We start from the raw sequence: 20,928 nt of genomic DNA on the forward strand, positions 1-20,928 counted from the left end.
TTGTGGTGGATCAGGATTTCACTGAAACTCAGTAAAACTCATATTGCTGGGAAGGAGAGAGGTTGTAACTTGAAGCAGGAGCCACGAGGATGCTGTAAATGTGGAATTCTCAGCTGACAGCAGCTCCTTTTCTGAGCTGTGGGATTGTTCATAATCACTCCCAGCTTTTATTCATCCACAGCCTCACCAAAACTCTTCAACTCAGAGCCTGACTGCAATTTCTGCCATAAAGCAAATTAAACATACTGCAGACAGAACTGAGCACTCCTCTGATTCCTGCCAGATAAGTGAATGCAAACTAGGAGCTTTTGTCTGTAAGAATAATTACAAATCCAGTAAGTTTAAGGTCACCAAGTAGTGAAGCCCCTCTTGTTTGATACAATTCCAGTTTCTGAAATCAATTAAATCTAGGCTATGCAAAATACTCAATTTCTTTGCAGGAATAGGGTGGTTTTTTTGCTAAGAAGAGGCAGTAATGCCTAATTATCCTTCTCTATGATCTCCTTTTGGTGATGCAGTGGCTAAGAAACAAAAGTCTGATACTATTTATTCCACTTGCATGGTGCATTGAACTGGAAATAAATCTTGAAGACTTCTCTAGTGAGCAAAAATCACTCAGAGCTTACAAGCTGGAAGAGTTGATAGATCTCTCTTCTGGTTTTGATGGGTTTTTCAGTTAAAATTTCAGGAATACTGTGGGATCACTGCCTCAGTATGGCTTGGTTAGACAGCTCCCTCAGGTAAGTGGGTTTGAAACTGCTCCTTTCACATCCCTTTTCTTTAAAAAATTCAACAGAACTTGCCTTGGGTGTTCCCTGGGTGGATATTAGTTTACCCCAATGCTCTTTTCTCTATATCTCATGCAGCTCTAAGCATGGAATAGAATCCCAGAGTCATTTAGGTTGGAAAAGACTTCCAGGATCATCAAGTCCACCATGACAATCCCCACCTTGTCACCAGCCCAGAGCACTGAGTGCCACATCCAGCCTCTTCTTACCTTTTTAAATCAGGATATTGGTGTGATGTCCCTCACTGTGTTGGTATGAAAAAGTGAGGAAAACTTGAATATTAGCAATTCCCTGTGCTGTTGTTTGGTACTTCAATATTTGGTATATTAGATTTTTTAAAGGGTATTCTTTGTCTTTTCAGACGTGGAATGTTCTTGGATAGAGCCTTCTTTAAATTAGCTGATATGCATAAAGTGAAATGACTGCAGCTGTGACAGGAAATATTTTATTGTTGTTCTTTGGGGGTTTTTCTGGCCATTTTTAGCTGTGTGTATTCCTGCTGAGGTGGTGATAGTTGAGATAGGCCAGGCAGTTTTTCATTTTCCTGTTTGACTGATAATTCCAGAGCTGTGGAAGCACAGCCAGTTCTGTGAGTGGGCTGTGAGCAGAAAAGGAGAGCTCTGAGACAACACTTGAAGTCCCAGGAATTTCCAGAAAATGGAAAATTCTGCTTACAAGTGCTGAAACTTCCCTTGTCACCTTCCCCACCTCTGTGGAACACTAAACTCACGTCTCATTATGTAAGTCAATCACTATTGCCACGTGCTTAAGTGAGGAGAAGTTTTCCTTCTGGGGTAATTGTGTGTTGGAGAAATCTGGGTTTATTCCTGCTCACAGAGCTGAGTTTGGTGATCCTGAAGCAGAGCAGCTCCTGGAGAGCATTTCCTTGCACCTCCCAGAAGTCAGGGATGTACTCTGGGCTTGTTAAAACATTCATTTATTTGCCTTGCACTAGCAGTGAGAAGTCATTATCTTTATATTCAGCTGTATTTTAGTTTTTAGTGGTTTTGTTTAGCTGTTTTCTGCCAAGCAAGCTCAATTGCTATGGATGAAGGATTTTTTTCATGTCACATCTTGTTGTTCCACAATATGTGACATAGTATTGATTTTCTGATGGTTTTAGGTGTGCAAAGTACCACAAGATGCAGAACACTTTGGCTGTGGCACCTCAAAGAGGAGGATTTAATTAATTCCCCAAATAACAAAATAAATTTTCATATTATGTACACTTACCCCTTTGGTTAGCTTTTTAATTCTAGACTAAAATGTGACTTTTGTATTTCCAAAATGATGAAGTGTGGATTGTTTCTCGTGAGGAATTATTTCTGTGATCTGTGGCAGATGGAAAAATCTTTTAGCTGGGGTGGGCAAATGGATGTGACACCTGTCAGTGTGACAGCAAAGCCTCATTGCAGCAGGACAGGGCTCAGGCTGGACCAGGTTTCAGCTGCACTGGGTTAATTGGCTAATTGTTAATTGAGTTGCAGAGATCCCTGGTTGGGAGGAGCTGGACTTTGCCTGCAGGTCTGGACCTTACCCCAAAACGTGACTGAGGCCAAGTGGTGCCCTCCCCATAAAGTGGATTTTCCCCCACATCCCTGTTCAGTGCAGCTCTCCTGGACATTGACTCTGGGGTGAATCATCTGTGCTTCTGCAAGGGAGTTCTTTTTCCATGAACACTGGGGCATTGCATTTCCTAGAACTTTTTTCATTATTCAATTTGCAAGTTTGCATCTTCAGAACTATTTATGATTCATCTCTGATTTTTTTTTATTCCTCCCACAAGCGCTTTGAGTTCTGTTTTGGTATTTTTATGATTTTATGATTTATTTAAAATACTCTCTGGCAAGAAACTTTAGAATCATCACAGAATCCCAGAATGATTTGGGTTGGAAGGGACCTTAAAGCTCATCCCATTCCATGGGCAGGGATACCTTCCACTATCCCAGGTTGCTCCAGCCTGGCCTTGAACACTTCCAGGGATGAGACATCTACCACTTCAGTTGTAAATAATACATTAAATATAATGTAATATATTAAGGAAACCTTAATTTTTCAATCTGCCTCTGCAGTTAATTTACCCAAGTTTATAAAGTTTGGTCAATAAATACAAGGAAACCCTTGGAAAAAAACTCACCTGGGACCTGTCAGGTTAAATGGATACAGGTTGGTGGCTTGGTTGACAACCCTGGTTCATGGCAGGTTATTCAATTCTTTATAGCATAGCTTTATTCAAAATTGCAGTTCTTATGGTTCTATTGATTTGTTCAGATATTTATTCTATGTGTTGCTTTCCTGCTGGAGCATTTGGGCTGTCAGGTTTCACTGGTTTTGGAGGTTTGGTACCTCCTTTAATGGGCTTTTCTCCAGTGTTTCCCTAATAAAATACTGAGATCATGGAGGGGGTGACGAAACTCCAGAGAAATTGAAACTGAACTTCACAAGCTCTCAGGATTTACAAATCCTCCTTTCCTAGTCTCCAAACATGCAGCATGGAAGAGCAAAACAACCTCAGCAGGAGCCAGTTCTGATTTCCAGGCTGAAAATTCCGGAATTTTCCCCTCCTGTGCATTTCCATGAGTTTGGTGCTCATCTCCAGTTAGAGCATTTCCCAAAGGCAGCGTGGGTCAGAGCAGTGGAAGTGGAGAGCTGAGGCAGCCCAGGAGAGACCCCTGCCAGCAAATCCTCCTTGCTGATGGTTCTCCTTTTATTTTAGGTTTGATTTAGGTTTGGTATTGAGGGGAGATATTGGAGGAAGACGAGCTCCTTTTAAGCAGGGAGTGGCTGCAAGGAAACAAATGAAAGGAGCTGCCTGAACTGGCACTGATGCCTCAGAAATGTTGTGTGTAATTGCTGCTTGAACAGAGCTCTGCTTGTAAATCTGTCAGCACCCTGTGAGTGTTTTGTGGGGTTTGGAGTACCCAGTTCTGAGCCTGCCTCGTTTTATCTGCTTTGAGAAATGTAACTCAGAAATGTAAAACTGATGTGGGATATCCAACTACAGCTGTTAAACCAGATTGTTTCTTGATTTCTCTCCTGTTTTTTAGGAAATTTTTAGTTATTTCTCTGTTAAAAACAATCTGGATGGAACTGTCCATACAGTCTACTTGTGGTTTGTATTAATAGGGAGTTGATGGAAATGTTTGCTCAGCAATTGAAAAGCATTGATAGCTTCAGGGGAATAAATAAATTGAGTTGTGCTGGACTGTAATGTTTGGTTTAATGTTTTTCTGAGGTGTCTGAAGGTGGCTCATCTGTACAGGAGAATTTCTGTTTGGGCAAGGTTACAGTTGGAGTCACTTGGGCATTTAAAACAGAATTAAGAGTCCAAAGTGTTTGGATTTTGCACAAAGGAGCTCAGGAACGTTGGGGCACCAGCAAGAAGCATTAAAGAACAAGGTGGAGAGGAATGAGGGAAGGAAGCAAGCCCAGATATTCCCATCCATAAGGGGCTGGTGGATTGAAAATGGAAAGAGATGAAGAAACCACTTTGAATATGAAGTGAACCAAGTTAAAATTCAAAATAAAACATTGGAATGCTTTAGTTATTGCTTTATGTGCCAAATGAGAGCAGTGGTGGTTTTCAGATGTGTCAAAATGCACTGTGAGCTTCATACATCACCTTGAAATTAAAGGTAGCCAAGCCAAAGCACTTCCAGGTGATCTGTGATAAAACTCTTCCTTCCATTCTTCACTTGTCCATAGTATTTTGCAAAATAAAGCTAGAAAAAGACAGGATCAGTTTCTTTATTTGTACAATGCATTCTTGACTAAATTAAGTTGCTGTTTCTAGATCACTGTTGCCAGCCTGGTGTTTGAAGTGAGAACAGTTAATTGTGGTAATTTCCAAAGAAACTCAAATGTAGAAAACCCTTCTGTTAGATCAGATTACTAATTTTGGCTGAGGGAGTTGAGATTTTAAATGACACCTTGGTACATTTTTAATAATAAAGCATCACATTCATTTAATTTTGACAAAATACTGACTTTTCAATGGAAGTAAATTGTTTCCTAAGCTTTGGGGTTTTTTAGGAAATTTCTATTTTCTCTAACCTAAATATTGTTTTTTGTAGGGCGCCAATGCCTCTGCTTTGGAGAAAGAGATTGGTCCTGAGCAGTTCCCTGTGAATGAGCATTATTTTGGCTTGGTCAATGTAAGTGAATTTTCTATGCTTAAAATGCTGGGTTTTACTTCACATCCTAATTTGGAGCTTAGCAAGATTCTCTGAGAACTTGATTGATGAGACTTCTCACTTGGAGTGGGACTGAGCACAGACACCACATCCTGCAGTGTGCTTATTAACCAAGTTAGCATTTCATCTGAAACACAGAAAAATAAATGTATTTCTTGTCAAGTCCCTGAAAGAACTCTTCCTCCTCCAGTACATTTTTAATTCTAAGATTTTAATATTTAGCTGGAAATTTGGAAATAATGAAGTGTGTCCATTGTTCATATGCTGTTCCAGAGAAGATTTTCCACTGATGCTGCAGTGCAGGGGAGGCTTTAAAATTAAAATGTGTTACTTTTTAGTTCTAAAAACACCCCTGTCGTGGGAGGAGTGGAAGTTTTGTGCAGGAGATGAATGACATGGACTGGGTGGATAATTCCTTCATGTCGTAATAGTCCTTCTGGATTTTTGGTGTAGCCATGAACCCTCCAAAAAGCTGGATTTTTGCAGTTTGTGTGGGTGTGGGCTGGGAGCTGTGGGGCAGCAGAGCTCTCTGCCAGCATTAGCTGTGCAGAGGATGTTGATCCTGCTGAGTTCAGAGCAGCAGTGGTTCTGTGGCATCCTGTTCATGATGGGAAAATGCAATTTTGGCAGAACTCTCTAGAAACAATTATTCCTGTGCTCTGCTCGTCAGAGTTGTGTTGAGAGCTGGGAGATGCTCCATGTCTTCACACACCAAGTAAGGCCAACTAAACAGTATTTATTGAGCTCATTAGAGACCCAGTTAATTGACTTTGTGTGGGTTTCTAGCAGTTTATGTTTCAGACACCCAGCTATCCAAACACCCAGAATTCTGTTCCCTACGTGGGGTGTCGGTGGCCATTCCAAAGCTGCTGAGGTTTGCACCATAATGGCAAAAATGGAATTGTAACAGAAATAGCAAAGCACTGAATGGTGTGAGGAGGGAAAACAGCATCCTAAAAATAACCAGAATTATTAGAACCCCATCCATTCTCTATTTTGAAGGACAAAACATGACTAACACTGTTCCTGTTGTGCTTCGTTTCTTGCAACTGGTTTCTTGAGGGTGGTATTTTCACACTGTTGTTCTGCTGAGCTTTTTCTGAAGTTATTTTTGGTTCTTTCATGATTTGGAATTAATTGGAGCATTTTAAAGAGGGCAGTTTCATGGCTTCAGCATCAGTGCTCTTAAATGTGTGATTTGCACTGCAGATACAATCAGGTGTTGAACTCGTGGGCAATGGAGGCCAAAACTTTGGGTTGAATAGTTATTTAATTTTTGGATCAGTGAGCTAAAGCAACCTGACTCTGTTAAACTGTGTCTAAAGCCCCTGCAGAATATGTGGGAAACTGTTAAAATAGTTTATATTTACTAAAGCCCAAGAGGGATGGAACAATGGTGTCATTCCAGAATTTCATCTCAATTTTCATTTTAAGAAGCTCCTATCTTCAAATAAGCTTTCAAACTTAGGATGCCTGTTTTGTGTTGTGTGCAGATTTATTTAGCATGAATGATTCTTTGTTTTTCTAGGTCACTAACAAGCATGTGAGTGATTCCCTCTCCTAATTCATGTGTTTGTTTAGTTTCCATATATATTTTCCTCATTTCAATAAGTTTTAACTGTTGTTCCCTATTGTTTGCATGTGCTGTAAATCAGTGTTACTGTAGCTATAATCTCTGACCTTTTGAGCTGTACGAATGAAGCTGTTCATTTTCTGTTCCAGTCAAAATGATTATTACCTTGAAACCATTCTGCTGCAGTAACCACACCAAATTTGGGGGAACAGTGGCCATGTCTCAGTGTATCACCCAAAACCAGTCTTCTCTGCAGACAGGTTTTTATGCTTTTTTGGTTTATTTAAAATATGTTACCCTTGGGGTGCAGAACCTCATTACCAGAATATCTGGGGACTGAAAGCTCAGAATTTGTGTCCCTTTTTTGAAGCAGCAGCACAGTAGATTGCAGAGCAGCAGCTCTGAAGCCATGGTATGTGGTTGTGGGTGATAAGCTGATATCCTGGTGTCCTCCTTGCTCAGCCAGGGGGAGCAGCCTCTGCAAGGCCTTATCTGTGCCTGACACTGTCTGCACACAGGCCAGATGCAAACCAGCTGCTCTGGGCCTGGCCCTGCATCATGTGCTGCTCAAAACATTCTGTTATAAGCAGGAAATATTTTTTTTATTGTTAATTTATAATAATTTTTGCCCCTGGCAATGGCTCAGTTGGTCAGAGCAGGATGCTGGTAATGCCAAGGCTGTGGGTTTGATCCCTGTATGGGTTGTTCACTTTAGAGTTGGACTCAGTGATCCTCGGGGGTCCCTCCCAACTTAACTTAAAATATTCTGTGGAATTCATTATTTATTTATTTAGTGTCCTTGCTGCCTCTCCCTTCTCAGGATGATTAGTTGTGCTGTGTCTCTACAAATTTTGATTCATTGCTGAACTCTTAATTACTTTTTCTGTGTATTCCCAGTGTCCTGTGAGTGTTGTCTCCTTTCTCTTCCCTTCCTGTCACAAGGCTCAGCCTTTCCCCCCATTCCAAGCAGTGTTTCCCCCCCATTCCAGCCAGTGTTTCCCCCGATTCCAAGCAGTGTTTCCCCCCCATTCCAACCAGTGTTCCCCCCATTCCAAGCAGTGTTTCCCCCCCATTCCAAGCAGTGTTTCCCCCCCATTCTAACCAGTGTTTCCCCCCCATTCTAACCAGTGTTTCCCCCCATTCCAAGCAGTGTTTCCCCCCCATTCTAACCAGTGTTTCCCCCCCATTCCAAGCAATGTTTCCCCCCATTCCAACCAGTGTTTTGCCTATCCCAACCAGTGTTTCCCCTTACTCCAAGCAGTTTCCCCCAGTCCAAGCAGTGTTTCCCTCCATTCCCCCCATCCCAAGCAGTGTTTCCCCCCCCATCCCAAGCAGTGTTTCCCCCCCCATCCCAAGCAGTGTTTCCCCCCCCATCCCAAGCAGTGTTTCCCCCCCCATCCCAAGCAGTGTTTCCCCCCCCATCCCAGGCAGTGTTTCCCTCCCCATCCCAAGCAGTGTTTCCTCTCCATCCCAAGCAGTATTTCCCCCATCCCAACCAGTATCTCCCCCCATCCCAACCAGTGTTTCCCCCATCTCACAAGCAGTGTTTCCCCCCCATCCCAACCAGTATTTCTTCCCCCCCCATCCCAAGCAGTGTTTCCTCTCCATCCCAACCAGTATTTCCCCCCATCCCAACCAGTGTTTCCCCCATCTCACAAGCAGTGTTCCCCCCCATCCCAACCAGTGTTTCTTCCCCCCTCATTCCAAGCAGTATCTCCCCAGTAAATGACCTCTGCCAGATGTCTCCTCCAGTTTCACTGTGTGACATTCTTGATGAACTCTTCCTGTCATTCCTTTTTGGCAGCCCTAATGCAAAGCCCTTTGTTTTCCCTGTGTTCTGTTTTTTGACCAGTTTGGCAACACCTGCTACTGCAACTCAGTCTTGCAGGCCCTGTATTTCTGTCGGCCCTTTCGGGAAAAGGTTTTGGCATACAAGGTGCAGCCTCGAAAGAAGGAAAGCCTCCTGACCTGCCTCTCTGATCTCTTCAACAGTATTGCCACACAAAAGAAGAAGGTGGGAGTCATCCCACCCAAGAAATTTATTTCCCGCTTGAGGAAGGAAAATGGTAAATGAAGAAATTATTTTTGAAATGCGTTTTTAAGGATGTAAAATGTTAAATTAGGGTTTCTTTTGGAGTCTGAATTGTCAAGTTTTAACAGGTTTCTTGGAGATTTTTGTGGTGGGAAGTTCACCACCTGTGTGCTTGTCCTGTGAGTTGTCCTTATCTCAGTGTCTGTGTTTCTGGACATGCACATGTCCAGATATTCCACGCTGGCATGGTGTTCCCTGGAGGAACAAAGTACACTGCAGGTCCTTGCTCCAGGCTCTCATGAGCTCTCACAGGAGACCAGCCACTCACAGCCTATTGCCTTGCCTTTGTGGCAGGATGAATTCCTCAGGATCAGAACCGGTGGTAATTTCCCAGGGCTGTTTGGTGAGGAGATTTCTGCCTGTTGCTATCTCCTCTGCCTGAACTTGAAAAGATAACAAGCTTCCAGTAGGGGATTTTTGCCCCTTGGTGCTGAATTTAATGAACCAGGGGCCCAAGGCAACACATCTGAATTTCTTTATTTCTCTCCCTTTCCAAAGAAAAGAAGAAAACAAATTACAAAAAGCCCCACACCAATCATGGTTTTCTTCAGTTCTGAGAAATGGCCAAATGAAGTTTCCTTAATGGTGTTTTTCAGCTGTGTGTTTCTGGCAGCCTGAGGATAATCATTGAGAGAACAACAAAGTGCAATTCTTCCCAAACTCACCAGTGCCACCAGAGCTGTGAAACAGGGGAGAGGAGGGAAGGGAAGAAACCACAGTGTGCTGGTGGTGGGAAGTGTCTGTAGTTGTTCATTCTCCTCCCTGTCTCCCTTTCCAGAATTATTTGATAATTACATGCAGCAGGATGCACACGAATTCCTGAACTACCTACTGAACACTATTGCTGACTTACTGCAAGAGGAGAAGAAGCAGGAGAAGCAGAATGGGAAGCTCCAGAATGGCAGCATTGAGAGTGAAGAAGGAGACAAGCCTGATCTGACGTGGGTCCATGAAATCTTCCAAGGAACACTAACCAATGAAACCAGATGTCTTAACTGTGAGGCTGTACGTGCACCACCAAACCACTCCTCCTTAGCTTTCTCCCAGCTTCTGGATTGGTTTCCCTAACACTGAGCACCCTTTCTCATTCATTAGGGTAGATGAAATTGCACTGTCTCTATTAAAATATGGAGCATATCCTATTTTAGGACTCTATGTTCAAACCAGTGCTCATTAAGGTATGTTGCCCAGAAAAAGCCCAGTGTTTTCCCTGTTTCTCCTCCCTGTTTCCATCGAGGCAGCTGCACCTGGCTGACCCAAGCTGCCTTTTTGTCTCCATGTTATTCCCTGTGTCGGTGATTGACAGTTTATGTTGTGTTCCTACATGAGAGTTGCTCTTAATTTAACTCTGGCATGAACTGAGTTGCTTGAACTGGAATTCTGTGCTTGGTGCTGGTCCTTGGCCACTCTGTTTGACTGCAGAAAAAAGTGGCATGAAGTCTAGAATTAGAACCACAGCACCTTCAGACCAGGGATTTGTAGTTTGTCATATGCTCTGATTTAATAGTGCTAAAAAAAAAAAAGAAAACCCAGATGGGGAGAGAAATAAAAAACCCAAGAAGTGATTACAACAGAAAAGAGTGCTCTTGGCATTTAAAATCTAAAGTTATGGCTATGTGGTGAGGAGAAGCTCTAAAAATGACATTAATAGGATTGTCTCAAGGTTTTTGCAATGAAATGTGGCTGTTCCACAAATGGAAAGATGGCTTTCCTCCCTGCTAACCCATTTAATTGAGGAGCCATCTGCCTGTTTCTGTCTTGCCTCTGAGTATTGACTGTTACACCCTGAAATGCAGGAGAAGGCTGCAGCAGGCTGCAGAGAAAATGGCATGTGGTTAAAACCTCTCCAGTGAGAGCTCTGGGTGGTTAAAACCTGGGTTTGCCAGTGAAATAATCACAAGTGCCTGGAAGTCTCGAGGGGGAGAGATGTTTCATGAGGAAGTGTTTGGGTTTTTGTGCTTTTTTCTATGGGTTTTTGGCTTTGTTTTGTTGTTACTTCTTTTTTAATGCTCCTCTACAGATTTTAACACCACACCAGATTATTTAATCACTTGTAGTTTACCTCAAGAAAAAGCCTCTTTGTGTGCGTGTACATTTATTTTTAATCACATTGCACCACTCCAGAATTGGATAAAAGAAATCTCTCAGCTCTAAATTGTTACCAAATATCTCTTCTTATTACTTTTGTTTTCAAGGTTAGTAGCAAAGATGAGGACTTTCTGGACCTCTCGGTTGATGTGGAACAAAATACATCAATTACACATTGTCTAAGGTAAACAGAATTCTTTGGGAATGGAAAAAATACCTGCCCTGGTCAGAAGGAAAGAGCCTGGATTAGTTATTCTCTGTAGGCTTTGACATGAGGTAAAATATTGTGAGTTTTGGAAGAGTTCTTAGTGGATTTGAGTACTAGTGGTAGATAAGATTGATTTTCACTTTCTTTTATGGAGATTTGAATTTGTCACATCACACAGCCAGGCTTTATCAAAAATAAACATGCAGTGTTTGCTTTCACAATAAATTCCTGATTATTTTCGTATTCTTATTGAACTTCAGTTGCCTGGCCCTGATGTTAAGGGTCACTTTGGTTTTTCCTGGTAGACATTTGCTCCATGTGTTTGTCTGCTGGATCCAAGGCTTATCAGCTGCTTGGATATTTAATTTGCATCCAGCATCTGGCTATTTAATAGCTGATAATGGATCTCTAATTGCTGGGAGCTGAAGGATCATCCAGACTTTGCTATTTAATGGCTGGAGATGTGAACATTTAATTTCTGCCACTAAAGAAAACATGGAATGGCTACTGATGGAAACAAAGCTCACCTTCTTGCTGTTTATTACCTTTCCTAGCCAGAAAATAGGCAGTTAATAGTGCAAATTCCAGATTTTTCCAGCTGAACACCCCAGGAATGAGACAAATACACATCAAATGGCTGGGGGAGCACCATGAATGAAAGGAGCTTCATCCTCTGTGTGTTGTTTGGGGGTTTTTTTCAGCATTTTCAGCCTGGATGCTCTAGAATATCCCTGCTTATGCCACTCTCTGATTTCCACAGGGGATTTAGTAACACTGAAACTCTATGCAGTGAATACAAATACTATTGTGAGCAGTGCCGCAGCAAACAGGAGGCACAGAAGAGGTAAGGGCCAAACATTCAGGCTGAGGGAGATGTCCTCTTTAAATTTCTGGGCAAATACACCTGGTGAATTCAGCAAAGAAAAGGTGAGGTTGTCTAGGTCTGTGGTGAAGGAGAAGTGGAGAGACCAAGTAACTTCATGGCAGCCTCATCACAAGGAGATTCATTCTGTGATTTTCCCAGAAGAGTTTTCTATCTGCTATTTCCAGACATCCACATTTTCCCCAGTTAGCATTAATCAGCTTAAAGCCACTGGAAAACATCCCATCTGTTTTGTCTGGGAGCACTGGGTACAAAAAATCTTATTTCTCCCCTCAGACTTGGTCACAGCCAGAGCAGCAACACAGATTTATTCCAGCTCTTTCTTCCCACTGATGGGTGAAAAATTGATGTTTTCCTGCAGTTGTTTTGCATTCAGATGTCACTTGTGCTGTTAATAATTTGGAATAAATATTGCCTGTTCTCACTAAGAGAGAGAAAAAAAAAGATTTTTTAATACTATCAATATTTAGGATTATAAGGGATTCATTTTATGGCGCTTCCTCCTAAGGAAGCCATTCTTGAGCAAATCTTTGTCTGGAGTGGTTTGCTAATCCTTACCCTTTATCTCCCACATTTCTGTGCTCCAGGATGAGGGTGAAGAAGCTGCCCATGATCCTGGCTCTGCACTTGAAGAGGTTCAAGTACATGGACCAGCTGCACCGCTACACCAAGCTGTCCTACAGGGTGGTGTTCCCCCTGGAGCTGAGGCTCTTCAACACCTCGGGGGATGCCACCAACCCCGACAGGATGTACGACCTGGTGGCCGTGGTGGTGCACTGTGGCAGGTACCTCTGCACATCCCCTGCCTCTCCTTGGAATTCTGAGGGAATCTCTCATCCCTCTGCTGTTTTATAACGTTGCTTGGTAATGCAGGAGTGCTGGCAGAGCTGCTTGGCTGGAAGTGTTTTGAGTTTTTTAAAAAATGTCTGTGTTTTTTTACTAGGTTTTTTTGCTGTTTTAAATTTTACTTTAAATTTTTTACTGTCGCTTTCTCTGGGTCTGGATTGAAGGCACTTGAGGAGGTAGTTCATGTTGGGACCCAGGTGTTTATCATTTTTTATCAGTGAAACAGCCTCACAACCACCAGTTCTGCAGCCTTTCATTAGAAGGCACAAAATGGCTCACTATCTCTTGTTACAAGGTCTTTTAAGACTAAACTAAACAATTAAGAAAGGACACCTGGATTATTTTCCCTTTTAACCCAATAGCTGATCCCACAGAGCCCTCAGTGAGGACTTTTCTGACCCATTACAAAACATCACCCAAACCCATGGAGAAGGAGGAAGAAGAAGGTAAAGAAGAACAGCCTGCCTCCACCCTGAAACCTCCATCTTGCTTCATATTTATTTCTATATTCTAAAATCCCAAACTCTGAGTTTTCCACTCTGTCACATTACACACTTCTAACCAACAATCCCAGGGCTTTCAATCAATTTTGGAGACTTTCTCCACGGCCTCAGTGGAGAATGCAGTGTTCTCTTGTGGGTCTGTGCCTTTCAGCACAGAAAGTTAAAAATCCTCAGCATCCAGGGTTCCAATATTTTACTATTTAAAATTTTACTTTACAGGCTCAGATTTGTCATTTTGTGTAATTTGTGTCATCAGCATGGTGGCACATCAGACAAGTTCTTTCTTTGAGCTGTAGCAAAGAGCAATCATTAAAAAACCCAAAATAACAAAAACCCCCAGCCCTAATCCTGCTTTCCTGGAAATCTAAATGGAAGAAAAAGAAATCTTGGAAAAGCACCTACTGAAATAGAATTAAATTATGTTTTTCATCTTGCTGCTGCCTAAACCCTTGAAGTTTCTTTAGAAGCTGGTGCCATCATGTGGAATAAGCTGTGCACTGCTGGATTTCTAAAATATCCTTATTTTCTTAATTAAATTTTAGTTTTAGCAGCTTCAGTTCTGGTTTTAAAAGCAAAGAGGAAAAAAAAATGTAAGCATTTTAGGAAAAAAGCTCTCATGGAAGGGAAAAAATATTTCTAACTGCCTTCAGGAGGTGTGAGTTTTAAAGTAACCAGTTGTAACAGCTCATAAATATGAAATATTTGGAAATATTTCAAATTTGAAAATATGAAAATTTGAAATATTTTTGTGAGGAGAAAAATGCTAGAAATGCATAGATTTCGTGTAAATAAACTTAATATAATTCTGGAAGATTTTTGTTGTGGTGCAGTTGTAGTTATATATAATTTCTATCATTTTAGGATCTCATGCAATGCATTTTCTTGTGTAGTTTTTATTTGCCACACCTGTGCCTACACTTACATGTTTGGATAATGGTGATTAATAATTCAGATTATGAAATGGTTTTCCTTTTCTTCCTCAAACCTTTTATCCTATGTGGGGCTTTTAGGATTCCTGTAACTCACCTGCTCTCAGTTTTTACCAGGAATTTACCAAAGGCCTGAGATAAATGAGATTTTCTGAATATTTTGAGTTCTAAGAACTTGTTTGAAATATTTTGCATGTAGGGTTTTACTTTGGTTTAAATTTAAATTAGGTTTAAATTTAGTTTTATGTAGTTGCCCTAAACAAAGGAATTCCATTCTGTGAATTGGAAACTTCCACCAGAAAAGTGGAAAGAGCTCTCCCAGAAGGTCTGGCTGTGCTCAGGTTAAAGCACACTGAGAACTAAAAGGAATTCCTGCTGTGAAATAAAATATTTCAGAGCTGATTTAAATCAAAACTTCACAGTGGTCAAAATACTCAGCAGTGGTGAATGCAACACAGCAGAGATTGAAATATTTTTAATTTTGGGTTTTAAAATCTATGAATGATGATATGAAATATTTACAGCATCGTGTGGTTTTGTATTTTCAAACAGCCAACAACAACAACATTTTAATTGAAACAGTTTGACAAAAATCAAAAAGCCTTCCCAGAGAAAAGCTGGGAAGTGGAGCTGGGAGAGCAGAGGTGATTTTGGCTCCTGGCTAATAAATCTGCAATTCCTTTTCCTGCAGTGGCCCCAACCGTGGGCATTACATCACCATCGTGAAGAGCCACGGCTTCTGGCTGCTCTTTGATGATGACATTGTAGAGGTGGGTAACAGAAAAACAACAAAACACCCCAAAACTCTCATTGCAGCCCATTTTTAGGCTCCTCTCCATTGCTGACTTGCATTTTGTTGCTGCACTGAAGAGCTTCTCACTTTTTTTGGGTCACTTTTCAGCAACAAATTGTAGAAATAATTATTCTTAGTGATGATGTGGAAACAGCTCAAGCAATTTTTTCTTTTTCTGCCAACATATCTGTAAAGGCTGATATCCACAATATTTATACATCCATGGATTTCACTTAATTATTGAGCAAATAGAGACAGTAGAGCAAATGCCACAGCACAGCTGCTTTTTGTAAAGATGAAAATGCTTTGTTTGTCTTGGAGGTCCTGTGGTCAAGGCCTGATTAAGGGTCTAAGTAGCAAAATCCATGCTTGTGTTGAAATAAAAATGTAGGACATTCCCCATTTTATCTTTGCATGGCTTTGAGCATCAGGGGTGGCTCCCCAGTGTGTGTGGCTATCAGCAGTTCCCTTTTTCCCATTTTTGTGTTTTTGGGGTCATTTTCCTCTGTTTCTGTCATAGTCCAAGTACAGAATTGTGTCACCTAATTTGGAAATAGTGATCACTCCAATATTTTAAAATGCAAGTATTCTGTGTATTTTCCATCCAGGAGATGAACTTCACATTTTAAAAGATGTAAAATAACCATCCTTTTATTCTGTATTTGTTTTCTATCTGTCGTTTCTCTGTTGTATCTTCACTTTTAGGGCAAAACCAAATTTCTGTTTATCTGCAAGCACTGTTGACACTTCCATAGATGTGCCAAAAATGGCTTTTAAATGTGTGCTGCCTTTTATGGGGCAGTAAATCCAAGGAGCTGTCATGTAGTTCCTCTCTTCTGGGAAAAAAACCACATTTTTTTTCCTTTATGTTGCTTTTCTATCTTTAATTCTGGCTTGCTTTTGGTTTTCAAATTCATCTTTTATAGAATTTTTTTTAAGTGCTGTAAAAACAAAGAGGGTTTAAATTCTAGGTGTGGCCACCTAGCAAAACAGGTTTGAAAAGGTGGGTGGAAAGCTCTTGTTCACAGATATTGCTGCTGAAAGCCAGGAAAAGCCTTTTCCCCCTGAAATACAAAAAGCTTTCTTGCATTTTTGGCAAGTGATGTGAATGAACAGCTCCAAACTGAAAATAGGAAGGAGTTTGTCCTCATTACCCACTAAATGTCAGCAGTGGGGAAGGCAGATTTATTTGTCTGTTAGGATTTCATGGGAGGGCCAACTCTCAATTAAATTGGAGATTGATGATCCCCAAACATCCTGCAGCATATGGGGGAAACAGCAAATCCAGGGGACAGCTCAGTCCAAGGGGGATCCTGAGCCAAGCAAAATGGGCTGAGAAAGCTGAGGCAATGATCTGGGGCTGATTTGAGTTTGACACTTGTCACCAGAGCAGCCAGGGGATGCACCCAGTGCCAGAGTGTACCTGGAAGCCTCCATCCATGGAGCTCTCCACACTGAGGGCAGGCACAGAATGGTTCTGCTTAAAAAATACCTCAGGGATTTGAATGCTGGCAGTGGGATTGCAGAGCTGCATTTGGCTTGGAGGGCCAGAATAGATGTCTGGAAATGAGCAAATCTCAGTTCATAAGAACACATCATTTTTAATGCCAGGTGAGGTTGCAGAATCTTGAGAGTTGTAGCTTTAGAGTAGCAGCCATCCACTGGTTGTTACTCCAGAGTTACAACTGGGTTAAACTGTATCTGATCAATAAAAATGGGAAAAATAGAATCTATATAATCCCCTTTCAGTTCCACTCTGTTTTCTGTGCATAGTGAGATTAAAGGAGGAAGTCAGTTTTGCTGTGCTGAAACTAAAAATATCTGAGGCATGAATTAATATGGATCAAATGTTTGAGTTGCATTCAGGATGAGTAGTGGAAATAGGCTTGATTGCATGGCAAGTGAGCTGGCACTTAAAATAAAACATGTTTGACTTGTCTGCTAAATATACTGCAGGAGCTGAGGAGTGTTCTTTCACTAGATTTCTGTTCAAATGTGCCTCTAACAGTCTGTAGTAACATTATGTTAATAAATGGTGTGAAAATGCACCAGCCTCAGCAGGGGACTTCAGCTTCCCCTCACTCCTTGAATGGAGAAAAGACAAAATCTGTTTGGGGGGATTTTTTCCCCCCTCTGATTTTTTAAGAGAAGGTATTTATTAACAAATTCTTCAAGAGAGAATTTCTGCAGTTGATGCACCTTCTGAAAACTCATATCTGCTTTTACTTGTGCTGGGAAAAGGCTGCTTCCAGCCACAGGGAGAAGCCAGTGCTGCTGAGCTCGTGGTGATGCCAAAATCTGCTCAGGGAGCAGAGATTTCACCTTCTCCAAGTGGGTTCTGCAGCTTTTTTTTTTTTTTTTTTTCTTTCTTTTAAGGTGTAATCACAGGTTGGTCTCTGCTCCTCCTGAGCAGGGCAGGTGTTCAACCCAGAGCTTCTTGTGTTTGCAACATTTCTTTGCTTCCTCGACTTTATTCCTTGGGAATAAAAGGAAACTTGAGGCTCATCTCCTCCTCATCCTCTCATTTCTGTGGATCCAGAGTCTTAAAGGGATTAAAAAACTCCATCCCAGTGGAGTGCTGAGCAGCACAGGTGCCTGGGAATGTTTTATTCCAGTCTCTGGGCTGCAGGATCCAGCTCACTGATGGGGGAAGCCAGTTGTGCTCAGGATCTGGACCAGGACATCTTTAAAAACCATTTAAAATTCCCTCCAGTTGCTGCTTGGAGTATGAGAGCAAAGCAGCTTCACTGCACAGAGGTCACAGCTTGAAATGCAAGCACATTTTAATTCTGTTAGTGCAGCAAATCATAATTTTTCTTAAGACACAAACCTTGTGATGATACTCCAGAAGGCTTTGCTTGGTAGAAAAGCTCTTTTATTACCAAAGATCATAATTGGATGAGACCCACAGAGCTCATGAAGCACTTGCAGGACTTTTCTCCTTAAAAGGGTCGCAATAACTTTGAAATCTGGACTTATTTTAGCTGGATTTTCAATCTGCACATCTGTACAAAAACCTCCTTGCCTGATTAGTGACTGGTTTTTTTTTTTTTTTTAATTATAAAACAATTAATTTATAAAATACTCAGGCAAGGTACCACCAGATGAGAAGAGCAAGTATAAAAATGTCATGCAGTCCTTTAAGGGTGCATTTTCATGGATCACTTGTTTTGTAGTCCAGCTTAGGACTGCACCCCTTCTGAGAAGTTTATTATTTCATCATTTCCTGGTTTTTTCAGTAGTCAGTAAGTAATTAAGTGGGGAAAAAAAGGTTTTTTTGGATTGAATGATGTGGAAGGGTCACCATGTCAGCACTGCTTGGCTTTCCAGATCACCTCCAAGAGCTGGGAATAATGGTTTATCTGGGAAGAGGCTTTCAGGGTGGTGATGTGATTGAAGCTAATTCAAACTTCCATTAATTTTCAGAAAATTGACGCCCAGGCCATTGAAGAATTCTATGGGTTAACATCAGACATTTCCAAAAACTCTGAGTCTGGATATATCCTCTTCTACCAGTCCAGGGACTGACAAGAGACACGAAGGATGGACACAAGGAAAAAGGGATCAAGCTTTGTCCAGGTGGACCCTGTCTGTGCCAGCAGAGCAGCTCCTCGGTGGTGCTGCAGGACCAGGACAGACCCAGGGGAGGGGAGAGCTCCCTCCTCCCTCTTTGGAGGATTAGTGCTGAACTGCCCTAACAAGAAGAGCTTTTGTTCCAGTTTTCTTTCTGGGCTTTTTTTTTTTTCTTTACGTGCTATCTTCCAAAATCTGTGTTACCTCTACTTGAAACCCGGCTGCTTATTTGTTCATGAACTCAAGAAGAGATTTCAAAGTAGCATTGTAGGATTTTTACCATTTAAAGTTGGCCTGAGGCTATACCTTGGTTTCTGCCATCGTTTTTCTGTATTTTAGCAGAATGATTTCAATATTCAGTGTCAGCTGAAGGCATATTTTAGGATATGAGCAGCAGCTGCTTGCTGGATATTTTTGGTGACTCAGACTTGAGAAGCAGTACAAAGCTAAGACATATTGGAAATGTCAAGTCTGTAATTTTTATAAAGAAAAAGCAGACAAACCCTTCTCTCTGTAGCATTGTAAATCTCCCCATTCTGCATTCTCTTGGGTTTAGAGAACACTAACAGCACTGCTTCTTTTTGTACTCTTATTTGTGCTGTTCTGTTTCTCCTGCAGAAGGCAGAGAACTGTCTCCACATCCAGCCTCTCCTGCTGTGCGTTTTCCTTTGGAAGCAGCACTTTTGCCTCCAGGCCCCATTGCTGCAGGTTCCAGGGGAGCAGAGCAGCCCTGACCTGTCAAAGACCATCTCTGCTGGAGAAAAGTTGGGAATTCCAGCCTTTCTTGGAGCTGTTGCATAAACCAAAAGTGCCCTCATTCTGAAGCAGGATCTGTTCCACATTTCACTCAGTTCCGAGCAAACTGATGCAAGTTGCATTTTGAATCTATGCTAATCCACAGAAACAGCACCAGTTGGGAAGGGTTGGCCAAGGGAAGGGGTGTTTAGGGAACTAATCCTGGAGTTCTGAGTCTTCAGGGTAATGAACAGGTGAGAAGGAAATCCAGCCAACCCAGCAGACATTCCCTGGTCAGTGTTGCAGCCATTGTTGGTGATGTTTGTCTCCATCTGGGAATTATAACCTTCCCCTAAAATGCTTCTGATTGTTTTACTTCTCTAGGCCTTGCTTCCCAGGGGAAATGGTTGGTCTGCTGAAGGCTGAAATGAAGCAATTATCTGTTATATGTATGTATTCTAATCTCAAGGATAACTGGGAAGAAAAGACTAAGGAAGTTGGTGAGAAATCTCAGAAAATCTTGTGCAAGTTTCTTTTGGAGAAGTCCTGTTGCTGTGCCAAAGCCTGTCACAGCTGGCTCCAGCCTCCCTGTGGGAAGGAGTGTTCTGCTGGGTCCCTGAGCTGTGTGTCCTCACTGTGGCTGTCACAGCCCCTCATCTGTCCCCAGTGCTTGTTGTTCTTGAGGATCTTTAACTTATGCAATTCTGTGGCTTGTGCAGGATATTCAATATTTTACCAAAACACTGTCCTCAGGAAAGCAGCATCTCACAGCTCCTCGTGCTGCCTGTGTCTGTTCCTTCCTCTCATGACCACAAAGGTGAGGTTAGCAATTAACTCCTGCCTTCAAAATGCAAATGAACCATTGCCATTGTGTTCCTGCTGGGTACAGCTTCCATTCTCCTGGCACATCTCTTCCAGAAGATAAAATATGGACATTGGGTTTTTTAATTCTTTTTTATTATACAGAGTACTGTCATTTTAAGAGACACATTCAACAGCAGCAAATGTTCTTGTCATCTTGTTCCTGTTGTGTGACAATTGTTCCTGGCTAAGAGTCTTCTCCCCTTCTCCACACACAAGCTTTGAGTCCTCTCCTGGTGAAGACTCTCATCACTGAGTCTTGCAAAAAATGAAAAGAAAAAAAGAGAGCACTGAGTTAAAAATAATCTAAACAGTAAATACAAAAAGTAATGTAGTACACTAGACATGTATTTTGTATATCTGGTGATACCTTTTTACAAATAAAATACCTGACTGAGAGATAATATTGAAAGATATATACTATAGATTAAAAACTGTTCAAAGTGCACTTTTGCTACAGATTTATAAGGAGACTAAAGGAATTAAATGGGAAGAGAATGGTGTGATATTACTTCTGTATAATAAATAAACCCCACCTGTCTCCAATAAAGATCATTATGATCAAACCCACAGCACCCAGAGGTTTTTCCTTGTAGTTCACTCCTTAACTCCTCCCAGCCTGCTGGCTGGCTGAGGATGCTGATCCTGCCGTGTTTGCATCCCTATAACCCGTGCAGGAATGGGTCAGAGCAGGAGAACTGAATAATTCAGTGTCAGAGATTGTAACTGCTGTGCTGGTGCAGCAGGGAGAGGTTAGCCAGGGCCTCTGTTCCTCCTTCCCCCATCACCCCTGGAGCTCTGCTGCTGCCTTTCCCTGGGATTTCTGCTCCCTCTTCCCCCTGTGTTGTGCTCCCTGAGACTTT

The 20,928-nt window shown here is 41.7% G+C and overlaps 1 protein-coding gene across 2 annotated transcripts in view; it reads left to right on the forward strand.

The window, feature by feature from the left end:
• Positions 1–20,637, forward strand: part of LOC132333655 (ubiquitin carboxyl-terminal hydrolase 12-like) — a 29,034-nt gene extending 8,397 nt beyond the window's left edge. Inside the window, exons 2-9 of one of the 2 annotated variants that reach the window (XM_059858947.1) lie at positions 4,862–4,942; positions 8,547–8,620; positions 9,425–9,651; positions 10,842–10,918; positions 11,703–11,786; positions 12,413–12,610; positions 14,795–14,873; positions 18,323–20,637. In XM_059858947.1, coding sequence (XP_059714930.1) covers positions 4,917–4,942; positions 8,547–8,620; positions 9,425–9,651; positions 10,842–10,918; positions 11,703–11,786; positions 12,413–12,610; positions 14,795–14,873; positions 18,323–18,424 — 867 coding nt within the window. In that variant the 5' untranslated portion in view covers positions 4,862–4,916 and the 3' untranslated portion in view covers positions 18,425–20,637. Of the gene's footprint in view, positions 1–4,861; positions 4,943–8,406; positions 8,621–9,424; positions 9,652–10,841; positions 10,919–11,702; positions 11,787–12,412; positions 12,611–14,794; positions 14,874–18,322 lie in introns of both variants that reach the window. The other variant, XM_059858946.1, reaches the window with a different exon arrangement.
• Positions 20,638–20,928: the final 291 nt, after the last annotated feature.

Source organism: Haemorhous mexicanus, chromosome 14, assembly GCF_027477595.1.
Source record: "Haemorhous mexicanus isolate bHaeMex1 chromosome 14, bHaeMex1.pri, whole genome shotgun sequence".
Classification (NCBI taxonomy): Eukaryota; Metazoa; Chordata; class Aves; order Passeriformes; family Fringillidae; genus Haemorhous; species Haemorhous mexicanus.